This window comes from Amaranthus tricolor, chromosome 7 (assembly GCF_026212465.1).
Source record: "Amaranthus tricolor cultivar Red isolate AtriRed21 chromosome 7, ASM2621246v1, whole genome shotgun sequence".
Classification (NCBI taxonomy): domain Eukaryota; kingdom Viridiplantae; phylum Streptophyta; class Magnoliopsida; order Caryophyllales; family Amaranthaceae; genus Amaranthus; species Amaranthus tricolor.
Genome location: NC_080053.1, coordinates 12560523 through 12578022, shown reverse-complemented (window position 1 = coordinate 12578022; position 17500 = coordinate 12560523). Strand labels below are relative to the sequence as shown.

At 35.5% G+C, this 17500-nt stretch overlaps 2 protein-coding genes across 3 annotated transcripts in view; both read left to right on the top strand.

Annotated features, from left to right (window-relative positions):
* Window positions 1-5506, top strand: part of LOC130818769 (uncharacterized) — a 5807-nt gene extending 301 nt beyond the window's left edge. The window contains exons 1-7 of the mRNA XM_057684969.1: window positions 1-1789; window positions 2343-2436; window positions 2538-2695; window positions 3659-3710; window positions 4067-4146; window positions 4256-4349; window positions 4503-5506. The exon at window positions 1-1789 is cut by the window's left edge and continues 301 nt beyond it. Of these exons, the coding sequence (XP_057540952.1) occupies window positions 1-1789; window positions 2343-2436; window positions 2538-2695; window positions 3659-3710; window positions 4067-4146; window positions 4256-4349; window positions 4503-5275 (3040 nt within the window). The 3' untranslated portion in view covers window positions 5276-5506. The remainder of the gene's footprint in view (window positions 1790-2342; window positions 2437-2537; window positions 2696-3658; window positions 3711-4066; window positions 4147-4255; window positions 4350-4502) is intronic.
* Window positions 5507-8445: 2939 nt separating this feature from the next.
* Window positions 8446-17500, top strand: part of LOC130818768 (clathrin interactor EPSIN 2) — a 10369-nt gene continuing 1314 nt past the window's right edge. Inside the window, exons 1-13 of one of the 2 annotated variants that reach the window (XM_057684967.1) lie at window positions 8446-8848; window positions 10793-10861; window positions 11071-11122; window positions 11254-11333; window positions 11425-11503; window positions 11906-11989; window positions 12119-12264; window positions 14608-14964; window positions 15052-15090; window positions 15255-15350; window positions 15423-15640; window positions 16009-16190; window positions 17030-17500. The exon at window positions 17030-17500 is cut by the window's right edge and continues 292 nt beyond it. In XM_057684967.1, coding sequence (XP_057540950.1) covers window positions 10827-10861; window positions 11071-11122; window positions 11254-11333; window positions 11425-11503; window positions 11906-11989; window positions 12119-12264; window positions 14608-14964; window positions 15052-15090; window positions 15255-15350; window positions 15423-15640; window positions 16009-16190; window positions 17030-17500 — 1839 coding nt within the window. In that variant the 5' untranslated portion in view covers window positions 8446-8848; window positions 10793-10826. Of the gene's footprint in view, window positions 8849-10775; window positions 10862-11070; window positions 11123-11253; window positions 11334-11424; window positions 11504-11905; window positions 11990-12118; window positions 12265-14607; window positions 14965-15051; window positions 15091-15254; window positions 15351-15422; window positions 15641-16008; window positions 16191-17029 lie in introns of both variants that reach the window. The other variant, XM_057684968.1, reaches the window with a different exon arrangement.

Genomic DNA, 17500 nt, shown 5'->3' with positions numbered 1-17500 from the left:
TCGTATATCCGCCGTCGTACCCATGGATATGTTAATCGGACATTCTGATGATGGCTCTGACGATGACGACGAGTTTGAGGACCCACGTATGTCGTTTGCTTCCGTTGTATCATCGTCGTCATCAGAAGGAGGGTCATTGCCATTGAATTTGGTGGGTCCTACTCCGCCTCTTGCACCGCCGTCAACAGAGAATTATGATATTTGGATGTCGGCACCGACGTCGATACAAGAGCGTCGACGACGGTTGTTGCATGGTATGGGGTTAAATAGCAGTAAGGAGCTTGTTAGGCTACGTACAATGGCTATGTCGAAGAAGTTTGTTACGGCGGCAGGATCAGGAACGGGAACGGGAACAGGAGGACACCCTCCATTACCACCGAGTTCTAAAGGAGAAGAACACAGAAAACCTCAAGAGGAAACTGCTGGATTATCTACAGAGAAGAATGTTGATGATAATGATGATCAGGATTTGGATTATTTAATGGGATCATTCTCCCCAGATGAGTGTGCGTTTTTGGTTAGATCAAGATCTGATGGTGACATTGACCCGTTTTCGATTGAGACGAAACGGAGGAAAGAGCATTTAATTGGGAATGTCTCGAAACAGAGATTAACCAGAACATCATCTACATTGACGCCATTTACACGTCTCTGCAATTTTAACTACATTTCCATGGATACGAACATCAATAGCAGCAATACCACCACCTCTTCTCCGTCAACCAACAAACAAACGAATGATCATGAGAAGGAGGGTATTAGCAAAGTACACAAAAAACCTACTAATAAAAATGGGAAAAAACCCAGATCAAATAAGCAAAAAAGCAATATGGTTGTTAAAGGAGGAGAAACAATTGGGGCATTTTTTCTGATAAAGAATTTAGATACAGGAAAAGAGTTTGTGGTAAAAGAATTTGCAGAAGATGGGATGTGGAATCGATTGAGTGATCTTCAAACAGGGAAGCAATTAACAATGGAGGAGTTTGAGAAATCAGTTGGGTATTCCCCAGTTGTGAAGGAACTCATGAGGAGAGAAAATGGCCGGCGGCATAGCAGCGTTGATAGCAATTCTGGGTCTCTTGAACGAAAGGGTAGTGTCAATGCTTATTTGTCCAAGAGTTTTAGGAATAGTAAGAGAAGGGGAGTTTCTTTGCTTAAGAATATCAACAAAGTAGCAAATTCAGTCACAGGTTTAGGTGGCTCGACGCCGGAAAAGGAGCAGCACTCGGCTCCTCCGAACGCAATTCCGGTGTCGATTCCAACACCGACTCCTGTGCCCACTGTTTCAGACCCACAAAAAGGAGGGAAAGTTAGTGCAATTCCGACTAATAACGAATGGGTTAGGGTAAGAACACAGGGAAAAGCATATAAAGAACTGACTGCGCTTAGATTTTGCCAGGAGATTCAAGCACACCAAGGATCAATTTGGACGATTAAATTCAATTTTGATGGAAGGTATTTAGCAAGTGCAGGAGAAGATAAAGTGATTCATATATGGGAAGTACAAGAATGTGAGATTGCATCTTTGAAACCACCTGAAGAAGCTGCTAATTCTACACCAGTACATCCTATGTCCTGCCCGTCCCCTGACCGGGACAAGCCCCCTCTTGCCCCTGATATGTCGACATTGGAGAAGAAGAAGAAGGGTCGATCGGGTAGTCGGAGAGGGAGTAGTATGCCTGAATATGTTCATTTGCCTGAGACTGTTTTCACTCTCTCCAATGAACCTATTTGTTCCTTTGAAGGCCATCTTGATGATGTGCTTGATCTTTCTTGGTCTAGAACTCAGGTATAACAGTTTCTCCTTCTATTCTTGTGTATTTGTCCTAATTTAATTGGAATTTCATGGTCTGTTTGGTTATTGGTTAATGTACTGTTTCATGTCATTCTCATGATAATAAAAAGTTGATCATAAAAACTTTTTATTTATATTTTTCATTACCATCTAATACCACCTCTCTAAATGAAATGATTGAACTTTGTGGAGAATATAAAATAATTGAAATACAACAAGCATGACAATTAACTTGTCAAGAGATTTCGCATCAAATTATATAAACTTTACGTCATCATTCATACTATTTAATACTGTCAGTTACTTTTTGTAATTTTTTATAGTGGGTCAAATAGTTATTGCAAACTTTTAGTAAGTAGTCAATTTCATATAAAATTTGCAAACTCAACTATTTCAAGTGGGGTCAGGAGTAAAGTAGTCAATTTCATATAAAATTTGTAAAATCTCAAATAATTTAAGTGGGTTAACTGACCTCGTGATTATGTATATAAAGCGGCCCATATATTTTGAAGGTCTGATATTTGTTTGTTTGATTGTTTTGTACTAGTTGTATCTGCTATCATCTTCAATGGATAAAACGGTCAGATTGTGGGATTTGGACACAAAGACTTGTTTGAAGTTGTTTGCGCATAATGACTATGGTAAACAATGCATTGAGTGATCATATGAAACTGGGTAATTTTAGGTTGAAGTACAACAAATTCTTGTAATGTGAGAGTTTACTGTTATATTTTGTGTGCAGTTACTTGTATACAATTCAATCCGGTGAACGACGAATATTTCATCAGCGGATCGCTTGATGCTAAGGTTCGCATCTGGAGCGTACCAGGTCGACGAGTTGTTGATTGGACAGAACTTCATGAAATGGTCACTGCTGCTTGCTATACTCCTGATGGCCAGGTTAATAGACTTGAAATTGCTGTGTTTTTATACATCATTACACATCCTAAATATGCTGCTAAACAACGGAGGTTTTGAGCATGTTCAACAAGTTCGACTGCACAGGGCCTAAAAAAATTAGAGACCTTAACATTAAATTAAATAGTACTCCCTCTTATTCACCTTAAGAGTCCCATTTGACTTTTTACGGATTTTAAGGAGAGTCAAAAGTGGGACTCTAAGGGTAGGAAAGAGAGTAGTATTATGGGTTTTTAATGTAAGAGAGGAAAATTAGTATAAGTAATGGAGGGTATAATTGAAAATAGGATAAAGCTACTAAGGGCATAAAAGTCAAAAACCCATACTAAAAATAGAAATGTGACAATTAAGGTGACTTGACCATAAAAGAAAATGTGACACATAAGCTGAATAGGAGGGGAGTTCATTTTAAATGTTTAAAGATACAATGTTGTTAGAAAAATATAATTTTTAAAAGGAAAATTTACCTAGAATAATCCAACCTATTCACGATTTTCTTACAATAATCCCAACTATCGATTAACCATAAATAATCCGAACTTAGGAGGGTATTTGCCTTGTGTACACCCGGGTGACCTGCTACCTATTGTAGCAAGTCATTTTGAATATAAAAAAAAAAGATAAATATTTTAAAAAATGGAAAATTTACCCAGAATAATCCAACCTATTTACGATTTTCCTACAATAATCCCAACTATTGACTAAATGCCAGAAAATTACCTGTTGCACCGGTAAAAACAAGAGCAACAACAGCACAGGTTAAGTGAGTCAATAGTTGGGATTATTCATGGTTAATCGATAGTTGGGATTATTATAGGAAAATCGTGAATAGGTTGGATTATTCTGGGTAAATTTTCCTTTTTAAAATTGCACAGGACCTTTAAAAAATTTGTTAATTTTTATTCCGCCTCTACCGCTAAGAGTGATGTTTTTATGCAAGTGCAGGGTGCTGCAGTAGGTTCTCACAAAGGGAATTGTCGCATGTACAACGTAACTGGTATGATTCGCTATGCTTTTCTAGTATTCTATGATGCATCAATAAATTTCGTTCTTTTTCTATTCTTTTATGGCACTCACGGTCTATTTGATTGTTGGTACTAATTAATGGTAATAGAAATAATTTGTAATGTAAATTTTATGTAATAGTCATGTATTGAATGAATTGCTTGAAGAAAATGAGATGATTGGAGAAGAACAAGTATGACCATTTACCTTGTTAAAAAAATTTTCTACTAAAATTACACTAATTTTTCATTAGTATCTTTTCCATTTAATACCTACTACCAAAGGGGCCGTGAATGTAAATGATAAACATTATTAATGGTTAATTCCAAACCGTTTGTGTTGATATAGACGGGAAATTAAGTGAAACAATCCAATTTGATATCCAGAGCAAGAAGAAATCAACTCCTAAGAAAATCACTGGATTTGAGGTATGCTTTTCCTTTGTCTCTTTTATAACTTCATTCATCCTACATTCCTACTCCATCTTTTGGGCATGATTCTTAAAAATCTCAATATTTTCCTTTCGTTTTTGACCAGTTTACCTCGGACAATCCAAATGAAGTTCTTATAACCTCAGCTGATTCAAGGATACGATTATACGATGGCACTGACGTTGTTCAAAAATTTAGAGGTAATTTTCACGTACCGAATAATATTACCTCCGTTCTAAAATATTTACAACTGATTATGACATGTTATGTGGAAAAATATTACTATCAGTTCAAGTATGATTTCGACTCAAACAAATTAAAGTCTAAACAACTAATGAGTAATAATATCATAGGATTTCGAAACACAAGCAGTCAAATAGCTGCTTCCTTCAGTCCAGATGAAAAGTATGTGATATGTGGGAGTGAAGATTCAAATGTGTATATATGGAAGCGAGAAGAACCCAGAAATGGTAAAACAAAGACAATCATTGACACGAGCTCCTACGAGTGTTTTCAGTGTAAGGATGTGTCCGTGGCTATCCCTTGGCCCGGTAGCATAAAGTTTGAGCCTCCGACTATAAACCTACACCCCAAGAAGAACTCGAAAAAACCAACTCCTTCAGCCACGAATTCCCCCAAAAAAGAAGAAGCTAATAACAAGAACAAACGACAACTCCCTCCATTACCAAACAAGAAAAACCATAATGCAACCGCTGAGAAAACTTCCCATAACAATAACAACGAGAACATAAACAACAACAATGATGAACACAATAACAACAGTGAGAACCCTGCAGATGGTGAAAAATCTCCGAATAGTCCAGAAGCAGACCCATCACAAATAAGTAGGACAGAGTCAGGAAGAGATCATTCCTTTTGTTCATCTACTGGGGCGTCAATTAGATACGGAGACTCACCATCAATTTGTTCGGGTCAAAGTTCTTTATCGCCTTCGTGGGCCCCTGGTTGGTCATGGTTTGATGGGAGTGGAAGCCATGGAAGTGACACTATGCAAGCGAATGCGTGGGGATTGGTCATTGTGACTGCTGGCTTAGGAGGAGAAATCAAGGCTTATCAGAATTTCGGAGCACCACTCAAGGTTGGGCGTCAATCTTTTCTAGCATAAATTGAACGTTTTGTGAAGTTTTATCATTTGTTGAATACAATACAAACGATTCAAAATTAACTTTTCATTTGATGGATTTTGGGCACTCCGATCCAGTTAAGGATGTACACATATGTTGAAAGAAAGTATTCTTCTAAGATTGTGAATGTTACATGTTTAAATGATCTCTGTAAAGTATTAGGATTTCTAATATGTAGTTTTGTTATAGAATGAAAATGATACTTCATCTTTATTTTTGGCAGTTAGAACCTATGTTACTCGGACTCTTTATTTTGCTTTATCTATCGTGTCTGATCCTTGATGCTCGGACATTGGTATGGCACTTAGACATTTCATTTTAGGCGTAAAATTAAATATTTAGACGTATCTTACTTGGACACATACCAGTATCTGACATCAGTATCTGATTCCAAGTAAGATGGTTTAGAATCAAAATTGTATTCATGTTATAACTACTTTTGATTTTATGCTAGCTATCCTTTATGTTCAAAATTACGAAAAAACTTAACCTATGACTTAAGGTAATCCAGTTTTACATGATATTTAGAAAACGAAAATTTTCGTTTAAACAATATACTAAGGGATGTTAGTTTGAAGAGACTTTGGAACGGTGTTGGAACTTTTTTTCTCTCATTGGAGAATTTGCTCTTTTTGCCTCTCCGCAACTACAACTACTACTACTAAATTATCAGCCAAAATAGTACAACCACGATCAAGAGATGGCCATAATGCTCAATATTCAATAAATTGGAATTAATTGATGAATTAAAGATGTTGCTCACACTTTATAAGTTATTGGATCCCTTCCTCTCATTGCCATATGGTTTTAGGATGAAATCCCCATAGCTTATGAAATGTGTGCACCTCGTGTTCCTCGTATATACTGACATTGACAATAGGTCCAACTCAATATAACAATAAATACACAAACAACAATCAAAACAAGTATAGCTAGATAACCCAACAACTAAATCACAATGTGATCAGCAAAGTGTCGGTTTAAAAGTATTAAATCATGAAATTATATACAAATTAGAAGAAATAAAATATAGGAAGATTAAGAATTAGGGTGTACTTATTATAATTATATCCAACATGTCTAAAGAATCAAGGGGAATATGAAATTATGGTGTTATTGGTGGTGGGTTTTTTGTGGAGAAAATGAGGGGAATTGTAAAAAGTTTGAAAATGGTAAATGAAGAGGAAAAGGCCACTTGCTCCAAGATAGGGTCCTTCACACTTCTAGTCTTGCACACAATCAGCCTTCTCAATTGTAGTAATGTTGAATGATTCACAATCACACAATTTGATCACTAATTAACCTAAGAAATCAATTCTTGGTTTTCAGGCCAGCCCTCAGTCTTCCCTTGTTGGCTTTACTCACCAATTAGGATGTCTTCCCACTTTTCCCTCTGAGTTTCACTCACGGATTAGGAAGTGCTACACCCTAGATTGTTCCACAAACTAGAAAAACAGAAAGTATTTTTCACACTTTCTTTCAATGGCTGATGAATCAAAACAAACGCACATACAAGGAAACAAAAGAGAGAAATTTAATACTAGAATATTTTGGAAAAATGAAATCTGAATATTAAGAATGAAATCTGAAAATCTGCCTCTTGTACAATGAGGAGTAACCTATATATAGGTTTCTAATGTTCATAACGGCTACTTGCTAAATACATCACGTGCTACTCATCACATGCTTAAAAATAGAAACAGAAACTAAGGCTATGTACAAGTATGCTGATCAGCTGACTGGGCCTCCTTGTGCTAGGTCCTCAGTGGGCTGTGTGCACTATCAACATGGTCCTTGGGCCTTGGTAGCTTGGTCCATGTATAGAGGTGTTATTTCCTTGGCTGCTCAGGTCCTGGCTCATCTGGTTAGGGCTTAGATGATGATGCAAGGTAGGCTGGCAGACAGATGTTTCTCCTTATTTGCTGCGGTTCTTTCCCCTATTTGCTGCGGTTCCTGAGTGTTTTCCTGGTTCATTTGCTCCAATTGCTGCGGTTCTCTGTTGTCTTGAGAATTGGATGTTGTTATTAAATTCAATGCTTGGTCTTTGTCTTGGCTCTGCACTTGCTCATGGTCATGGAATGTCCCTAACCTTGAACTATGCACACATGGTTCACTACTGCAAGCATTTCAAATCAGTAAAAAGCTGATCACGTTATGAGCTATTCTATTGTGACTTGTTTTAAAGGCCTTCACAATGTCAACGATTATTTACACAAAACCACTTACATTGATGAGTGTTTTGACTAGTACATAGCCTTAATCCTAACCTTGTTGGAGTCCTAGACGATGTAATAAACTGGTATTGTTGGTGTTTTGGTGACTCAAACTAGAGTCTAAGGTGTAGGGAGATGCATCAAGTAAAGGTGAGTTCAGAAGGCAAAAGCTGATCGATTAGGCTCTTGTGGTAAAGTGACTCAAGGCGAGTCGGTGTTTAACTGTTGGGTTGGACTCAAACCTAAGGTCATGAACCTAGATATTTCAAATAATTTCATTGTTTTTTAATCTTATCAACTTATTTCAATTCTCCTTGAATATTATCTACATAATTGAAATAATTTTATAGTTTTTTAATCTTTGTACAATATACAAATGTATTATTTCTTAGGAATATAGAGAGTAAAAAACACTCCCTCCAATTCATGCCAATTGTCCAATTTTGATTTTTACACTCTATTCATTCACTAATTTAATATTAAATATCTCTAGTTATTTATAATTAAAAATTATAAAAAACTAATTTTATTAAAATTCCACTTGATTAACAACTTAAGAGCAGAGCCATTTTGAAAAATTTAAAGGCCCAGTGTAAAATTTTTATTTTACGCCTTATTTATAGTAAATATAATTATTTTATTAATAAACTTAACATTAATTCTTTTTATAATTAACTTTTTCATATACGGAGAAAGAAAGGGCCCTATACAGTCAATTACCTCACAAACCTTATTAATAACGTATAAATATACTTTTGCTATTCCTAAAATTACACTTTAAAATTCAAATATAAAAAAAAATTTTGAATCCTAAAATGCCTAACTCAAAAAAAAAAAAAAAAGAATTAAGAATCCCTACAATGTCTACGAGGGAGTAAAAAATAATAAAGTTCTAGAAGTTCTATTTTGGTAGGCAATAAAAAAGATATAATTAGAAGAATAAAGTCATGGAGTATAAATCAATGCGTGAAAGGTGGTGAGCTGTCTTGGTCCGTCAATTTCTCTCTCATACCAACTCGGAGAAACGTCGGAACTCGGAAGGGAAAGAAAGGGCCAGACGCCAGAAAATCAACAAATCAGCCTCACGCTTTCCTCTGTTTCTTCTTCCTTTCCTCTCTTCTCCTCATCAATTCATCTTCAGACAATCCCTCTTTCTAGATCTGATCTTCCTCTGCTATTCTTTTCTTTTAGATTCTTCTCCTTTTTCTCCAATCTATACTTTTCTATTCCTCTCTTCTTTCTTTGTTTCTTCTTAGATCCATTTTCCTTTCAATTTTCGTTTTTACTTGATCTCTGTTCGTGCACTTCTGGGATTCAGCTCCTTCTTGATCTGCTGCTTCGGTATGATTGTTTACACGCTTTTTTATTTTGATTTTTGTTTCTTCATTTTGAATTTCCGTTTGATTCTTCTTCCTGCTGTTGTTCAATTTACTGTTCATTTTTGAATTTGGCCTTTTTCTTATCATGTGCCAGATTTACATTTTACTTTGGGTGTGGATAATTTCTAATTGTTAATTGTATAATTACGGGTTAGATGGTGGCTAAGTTCAAGATCCAAGGTTTTTGGTGGACAATTGTGTAAATTGTAACATTCACCGAGCTTTCATAAGTGCCTTTTTGCCTTGTGGTGATAAATTAGAAGAGATTAGTAACGAAAACGATCACAATATGCTATAGAATTGTCATTGATTTGTCATATCCATGGGTAAGTAACAAGCAGTAAGGACTAAGACATTCTTTTTTATGGGCTATCCTGTAACTTCAGCTTGTCTACTTAAATTCAAGGGCAGCCCCTTTGCACACAAAGTGTCCCCGGAAAGCGAGGTTTGGGGAAGGGTCTTACCACGGTGGTGTAATGTAGGCAAATATCACCCATAAATTCTCTTTCGGTTCTTAACCTAACCTGAACCTTTTAAGTTATTTAGCCAAATCACAACCATGGAAAAAAAACTGCGGACGCGCATGCTTTACGAAAACTAATGGAGTAATAGTGCGAATCTCAGGCCAATTCAGTTTGAATTTTTGAAAAAAAACATTATGTAGGAGAGTTTTGAACTTATATTCGCATTTTTGTAGCTGGACTACTATTATTATGCAATAATATGCCCATAAGTATTATAATTGGACTATATGAAGTAGTTAGAGTGGATAATTAATTGACTTATTAGTTAATTATTTTGTTTAACTACTAAATGATGAGTAACTGTAATTTAAGTGATCTAAATGATTAAAGTTAATGAATATTAATGAAATTTTAACAAAAAGACATATAATTGTAAAGTTGAAATAATGGGTGTTACACGTTACATTACAGTTGATACTGTTTTTTGACCATGAAAATACATACTTTGAGTTTTAACGTCGTGGAAAATCTCAAACATGTTATATTAGGGCGTTACGAAACATAGCGGGGGAGATTTCATTACATGACCACAACTGCTGCATCTAGGATCCCTAATTAAAGAAAGATTTCTGATGGTTTATTAGTAATTCTTTGTCATAGGACCTTACTTGAAGAGGATCTGTTCTATAGGCTCGTATCTCTGAATCCTTAGGTTCTAAGTAATCCTTTGTCATAAAAAGAAATGTCACTGACTGTCACGTATTCTAAAATGTATTTTAACTTTTAACATTATTTTTCTTTTTATTAATTTAGTCTTTTGCAGCATAGACCAAAAATCTACTTATCTACATGAACTTATGAAGATCTCTATAAAGTTGTTAACTGTGACTAAACTTATAAATTAAGACAGTATTTTTTTTCGGTTAAATTTTCACAGTCGTTTACTGTATTTTATTTTATCATAATGATCGACTTGATAAATTGGAGCTTGAGAGCATGACTTTAGCTCAGACTTGGATACAGTTCTATGAGTTGCCCCAAAAAACTCCTAGATCAAGTCCTTTTCATCCTTTCCTTTGTTATGAATCTAATATGGGAAATGTCCATTATGCTTTCCCACTTTTCTCCTTTTTTTGGTTATCTTGTATATTATCTTAATGAATGTATTGTGGCTTTGGTTATGGTTTACTCTTCAAAACAAAAAATGTTTTATATGGATATAACTTGGGGTTTATCATCATCTCATCTGTTTTCTCTGATCAATTTTCAATTTATGGTATGCTCATTTTTAATTCAAGTATATCTGTGCATTTTTTCTTTATGCCTTCTCCATTTGTTTTTGAAGGCTTGTATAATTTGGAATTAATGTGTTGATTCTTAGTAGTTATTTGCTTGATCAGTATTCTTCAGCTCATGCAGTATTAGATTTTTTTTTTTTGCAGTGCCATTTGAAGGGAAACGAGTTGGAGCTTGCCAATGAAGAAGGCATTTGACCAAACTATTCGGGACTTGTAAGTTATATGGAACTCTCATTCATGGAAAACTCTTTCCGAGGCTTCTGAAATTAGCCTCTTACTTGAACAGTATTTGATGTTGGAAACATTGATTTTAAGTGTTTTTGCTTGATTTCCGTTGCCAAATTGTCGACCCTTTTGTCAAAATTTGATTATACTATCATGTCGTAAATGCTAACTAGTCATACTTTTGTTTGCAATGGCAGAAAGAGGGAGGTCAACAAAAAAGTTCTTAAAGTTCCTTCAATAGAACAGAAGGTAAACTTTGACTAGTTTTTGTCAAGCTTTGGTAGTTTATTCTCAACTTTTGTGAGCTTTATTTTTATTTGGCTTTCTAATGTGCTATCTAATCCATGTTAAATCACTTGTTGACTTCATGACCTATATAGGTTCTTGATTCTACTAGCAATGAGCCTTGGGGTCCTCACGGAGCACTTCTTGCAGACATTGCAAACGCTACAAGAAATTAGTAAGTCCCTTTAAATTGCAAACAGAATTTTCTGTATTCTAGGTTTTTGAAGCTTTTAGATTGAGAAATTTAAAATTTTTCTATTTTGCAGTCATGAATACCAAATGATCATGTCAGTATTGTGGAAGAGGTTGAGTGACACTGGCAAGAATTGGCGACATGTTTACAAGGTGGACTTTTTTCTTCCTTGTCTTTTTTAGTCTCTCGAGCACCTATTTTCTTTACCGGTTCGCGAAAACACCTTGTGTTCTTTAAAAATAGGCCTTTAGCTTCTTTTTGCATTCTCTTTCTCTCCCCTATTAATTAATAGATTTTTCATCTGTTCTTTTTCTTCTATTACTTTTTTTAATCAAAAATACCAAATTTAAGATGATTGCTAACTATGATCTTAGTAGATGACATAAGAGGTTTGGTCATGTGCTGATATTTGCTTGTTTTTGGATTCTGGTGGTTCTTGCTTGAAATGCTGACATAATGATCAATTAACATTATACTCTATCTGATTCTGCTTCAAGATTATTTCCTATTATTTTAATTGATTGAGTCATTTATCAATGATTTGATGCTTTCAGGCTTTGACAGTCTTGGAGTACTTGGTGGCACACGGGTCTGAACGTGTTATAGATGAAATAAAGGAACATGCTTACCAAATATCAGTAAAAATCTAACCTTTGATTCTTTTTTTCGATCAGTTATAATCACTTGTTATCACTCGACTTTATGCATTTTTATTACTAAATGGCCTCTCTTTACTGTCTTATGCTGCTCTAAACTTGTTTCTACAGACATTGTCTGATTTCCAATATATCGATTCTAGTGGGAGGGATCAAGGAAATAATGTGAGAAGGAAATCTCAGAGCCTTGTACTTTTAGTAAATGACAAGGAACGGATACAAGAAGTTCGACAAAAGGCTGCTTCTAATAGGGACAAGTGAGTGTCTTTTTACGATGTTTTCTAATTCTTTGATGTAGTACTTTCTATATTTATATGTTGATTCATGGCTAATTATGCTCCTGGGGTAATGTTCACAAGTCATTGGTATGTGGTTGATGCTCTACTTGATGTTTTTAAAATGCTTTATGTTATTGAGCTTGCCTTCATTCACGGATAGTATATTATTTGATTTCCTTTTCTTTTGCACAGTTTTTTCCCTAATATGTCAAAATTTGGACATAATCAAAACTCAGAGACATTGGGCATTCTTAGTTGTTGAAGGTATTTAGCTATGTTTCATGTAAGGATTAGTAGCTTCATATACCCATGTAGTAACAATGTCATGGAGGCAAAAATGATTCAGGTTAAACGCGGTGAATAGCTCTAGGACTTGGCTGCCTTTGTGAACCACTCATCATGGTGATTTTGGAGAGAGAGAGAATGATAAAATTTCAACTTACATGATGGATATTCACTATAACAGGAATATATCAGTAGTCTTTCAGATATAGAATTATGAAACGTCATATATACATATCAGTGCAACTGTTCACTAGAAACATAAATTCATTTGGGCTCTTAATCACCTTATGGAAGTATTCTAAATGATGTGTTCTCATTTCTTGATGATATTTGAAAAGTGGTTGGAGAGTGAGCAGAACATGGCGAAAAGTGGTTGCAGAATTAGTTGGTGGGTCGAGTTAGAGTTTTGTTGCATTATTTTTCAGTGAAATGTCACCTAAACATTTTCTCTAATATGTCCTCGTCCCAAATTAGTGGTTACATATCATCAGGCCATTTCAAATTAGCTGCTATATTTTCTTTTATAGTAAAATTTTACCTACTAAATCCTGCATTAAAAACATGTATTCAATTTAATTACCCACATTTTAGTGAATTGAATTCGATTGCTCATATTCATGTTTCTTTTCTTATTCTTAATTCCATGTGCCATTAATCATTACCACATTTGCAGATAGCGGTTCTATAGAAATTGGCTAAACTTAAAATGATAGTCGAAGATGGAAATTTTTTTGAGTTAAACTTAGCTTGTTCTCGAGGTTACAGGTTGAATATGAAGTTTCTATATTAATATCTCTCAGACTAGTTTTCAGATGACATTCTGCATGTCATTAGCAACATTTTCATATACATGATTTCTCACATCTATGTTCTTGTTTTTGATTGACTCTTTGGAATAATGAAGTAAAATTGTGGTGAGGAGCTTGATGACTCTGTACTGAACACTTTCAGTTTGCTATTGAGATTTTCTTTATCCTCATTTCCCTCCTAACTATGATGATGCAGTAAATGGGACATTGTTTTATGTCGCATATTTATGTCGCATATTATGTTCACTTTTTAATATGTATCACTAGCGATTGGTTGTTTATGCTTGTTTACAGTCAATAGGGTGCTTTGCTGTCAATGATAAATCACAAATAGTATAGAGGTGCAAGTCTTAGCAACTGTGCTAGCAGTTGGTTCATTCTCACTTATGAGCTTATTTTTAACATATTTTTCTGTTTTAAATTGTTTTCATCAAGAGTCACGAACCTTTTCAACTCTTTCCTTTGAGTTATTATCTTAGAATCATTCTGAATAAACATGTATAAAAGCTATAATTGTAAACCATGGTGAATACATGGAAGCATTACATCTATTATTCTCTACTCGAATAATTGTTTTCGCTGCCTCATTTAGGAAGCTTCTAAAGTCCCAAATTTTAATCTCAGTTGAATGCTTGCTTATTACATCAAGTATTCTCCTTGTTAATCAAAGAAATCTCTTTTTGAGAGCACAGAAAAAGAAATCTCTTTTAGGTCTTTTAAAAACTAATACATATTAAAAAAAGATTTAATGGCTAATATGTTTAATAATAGCTTTCAGTGGCTCCAAAATTTTAAATCTCAAGTTATATAACGGGGTTTTGCAGACCGAGAAGCTCAAAATCCGTTATAAGCGGCTGTATGGAGAGGCCTCATTTTTATTCCATGTTTTTGAGTGCTAGTTAGCCATATATTAGCATACAAACTTAATATGAAGATGGTGACTGTAGTTGCTGTTTACATTGTTTACTTTAACACAACAGAGAATCTATTTGTTCCAACTTCCAATATATGCAAGTCTAGATATCACGTGTTGTCATTTTGTCGATGTCCGAGATTATTTTTGAGGACCAAGGACTTGCAAGTTTGTTCAGATAGCTCTACCAGTACATATTATGGTTCATAGTTGCCTAATATAAATTTTGTGCCAACAGTTGAATCTATTTCGAACGTTTTTTTGTGTGTTATTTGGTATGTTTACTTGTAAAACTAATCTGAATCATCTTAACAGGTTCCGCAGCACATCTGCAGTTGGTGGAATGTATCGACCTGGTTCTAACTCAGGTTCTGGAGGATATGGTGATGATCGTTATGAAGGAAACTATGATGAAAGGAATGGTTATGGAAGAGAGCGAGAATGGGGCAATAGAGATGATGAAAGGTATGGGCCGTATGGTGACTCATACAACAGAGAAGGAGATCGTTATGGCAGAGACTCTGAGGAGCATTATGGGAGAGATAGGTATGGAGATGATGACTCCAGAGGAAGAACTCAAAGTGTTGATGACTACCAGAATGGATCAAGGAGTAGGAGTTCTGACAGAAATGGAGATCGTGCTTATGATGATGATGATCGTCAGTCAGCCAGGTAGATTAATTCTGTAACTTTATGAGCTATCTATTGAAGCATTTTGATGAAATTGCTAAAATACTTGTTTCTTCTTCCTTTCTGCAGAGGAAGTAGTGTTAGAGGAGAAGACCAAAATGATGGAAGGTATAATATTAGCTGCCTTTTCAGTTTGATTGTGATGTTAAAACTTGTATGTTGCTCTTGGTCATCTAATACTTAAAAGAAGTGTATGCTGTCGCTCTCTAGTTTGGTCTTATTGGCTTTCCTTGTTTCCCTTTGTGGTGTGGATGCATTGAATTGATTTGCAGGCCAATTGAACGCAAGTTCTCTGAGCAAAATCTTGTTGCTCCTCCTAGTTACGAAGAGGCTGTGGGTGTTTCTAAAAGCCCTGCTTATAGTGACAGGTAATATAACCCCAAGCTTTTGTTTCTGTACTGTAATTGTATGTAAGATTGCTAATTTATGTTCTTTTTTAGGGATGGAGAAGGACCTACTGCATCAGCTCTTCAATCAAGTTCTCCAACTGTAAGTGCTGCTCCGCAGTCATCATCTCCTGTTGCTTACACTACTCCTCAGTCAACATCTCCCAATGGAATTGATGAAAGTCAAGTATCTGCGGAGCATGCTGCTCCGTCACATCCAAATGTAGGAGCTGACACATTTGATGAATTTGACCCTCGTGGTTCTTTTACAGGTATCTAATAGTTTACATAGTTGATACTTATGTTAGAGGATGCCTTGGTAAATTTTGACGTATGTGTCAGTGATCATGGCGCTGCCTTAGTGTTCATGTTGTAAGTGATAACTCCCAGTAATTAAGGGAAATCAAGCTGTGCTTTAGAGCCGTTTTACCTCTCAGCCTGTCGAAACTTTTGGTATAAATGAATTCTACAACGCAGTTGCTGTTTGTATCAGTATTTTGCAATGTTAGTTGGAGACTGGAGTCCTGTTTGACATAAAAATCCCCTTTGAGATCAGAAAAAATCTACACTAGTTGATAACCATATTTATATACACAGTTATTATGAAGAGTTAAATAATATTTGTCACTTCTGCAAACAGTTGCACCAACTACATCAAGCACTGGAGAATTGGACTTGCTTGGTTCTCTTTCAGATGCATTTTTTCCAAGTCCTTTAGCAATCATGCCAGCATCTGGCCCTTCAGATGTCCAGCCTGATTCTGGGAAGACTGCTTCTAATCCCTCATTTACTGCAGCATCAGAAATTAACAATATAAACCAGGTAGGCGTACGATAGATTTGTCCTGTTCAATATATATTTTATCTTGAGCTATTCAATCTTTTCCAAAAGTCATTAAAGTGTGACATTTTTGAAATTTAGCTTCATGGAAGGGAAGCTGAATTAGGTGGCTTTCAAATGAATATTGAATTTTTGCACTGCTTTAAAGGGAAATGGTTCCAAGTGCATGCCTGCATTATTTGTCTTCATTCATGGAAAAAGAATAGCAGTGCAGCTTAGGAAAAAACATTTTTGCATTCTGACAGCTGTTTATGTGATCACTGTTCATTACATGAAGAGGCAGCTGTACATTCTCTAAGCCCTTTCTCTTTGTTCTCTTTTATGATGCATAAAACTACTCTTCAATCTGGATAAGAAAATCTCCAGCACAACTGAACCTCTAATTGCCTTTCAGTGTGTTATACAACTGAGTAAACTTTTCACTAACCTACCTTAGGAAATAACTTCTAATTCTTTTTACAAGTTTGATTTACATAATTACATTACATTACCCCAATGCCTCTTAACTGATTGAGGGTGGGTTAAGGGGGGGTCAGATGTATGCACCCTTGCCCTTGTATAAAAAAGATGTTTCTGTTTCACTGTTTCTTCAAGTTCCATTTGTGGTGTATGATAATATCTGATAGATTGACTTGACCGGTGAACTTGAATTTTTTGTCTTTCTTGTGAAATTGTGGTGTATAATGAATCAGATTCGAAAATTTTTCATGAACTCTGTCAATATAATTTTCTAATTTGTAGTCATTATCATCTTGTAGTTTCATCTTTCATTTTGTTTACTTGATTCGATCAATCCGTCATATTAAGTTTCTTGATGACAGTCTTTTGAAGATCCATTTGGCGATTCACCTTTCAAGGCCATCCCATCAGATGAGGCACCAACTCAACCCCAAAATTTTGCCTCCTCATCTTCCTTTCATCCTGTTGTAAACCCTTCAGAGCATTTACTGCCTGTTCAGACGGTGGAGTCTCCAAATCTGGAATTTACAGATGCATTTCCTGGCTTAACTTACAATCCAGCTACTGTCCCTGACCAAACACCAAATCCCCAATTTTATCGTCAAGAACCACAATCAATGCAGGATGATGATATACTTGCTGGAATTTTACCTCCTTCTGCACCTCTTCCCCGTGCTGCTTCACTTGGAGCTTTTCCTGCTTCATCAGGCATACCTCAAGGAACTGCATCACAATCAGCTATTCCTTCAACCGTGCATACTTCAGCAGGCCTTGGTTTCATGGCTCCAGTAGTTCCTTCAACAGGAGCGCCGTTTTCTCAAGTCCCTTCTCAG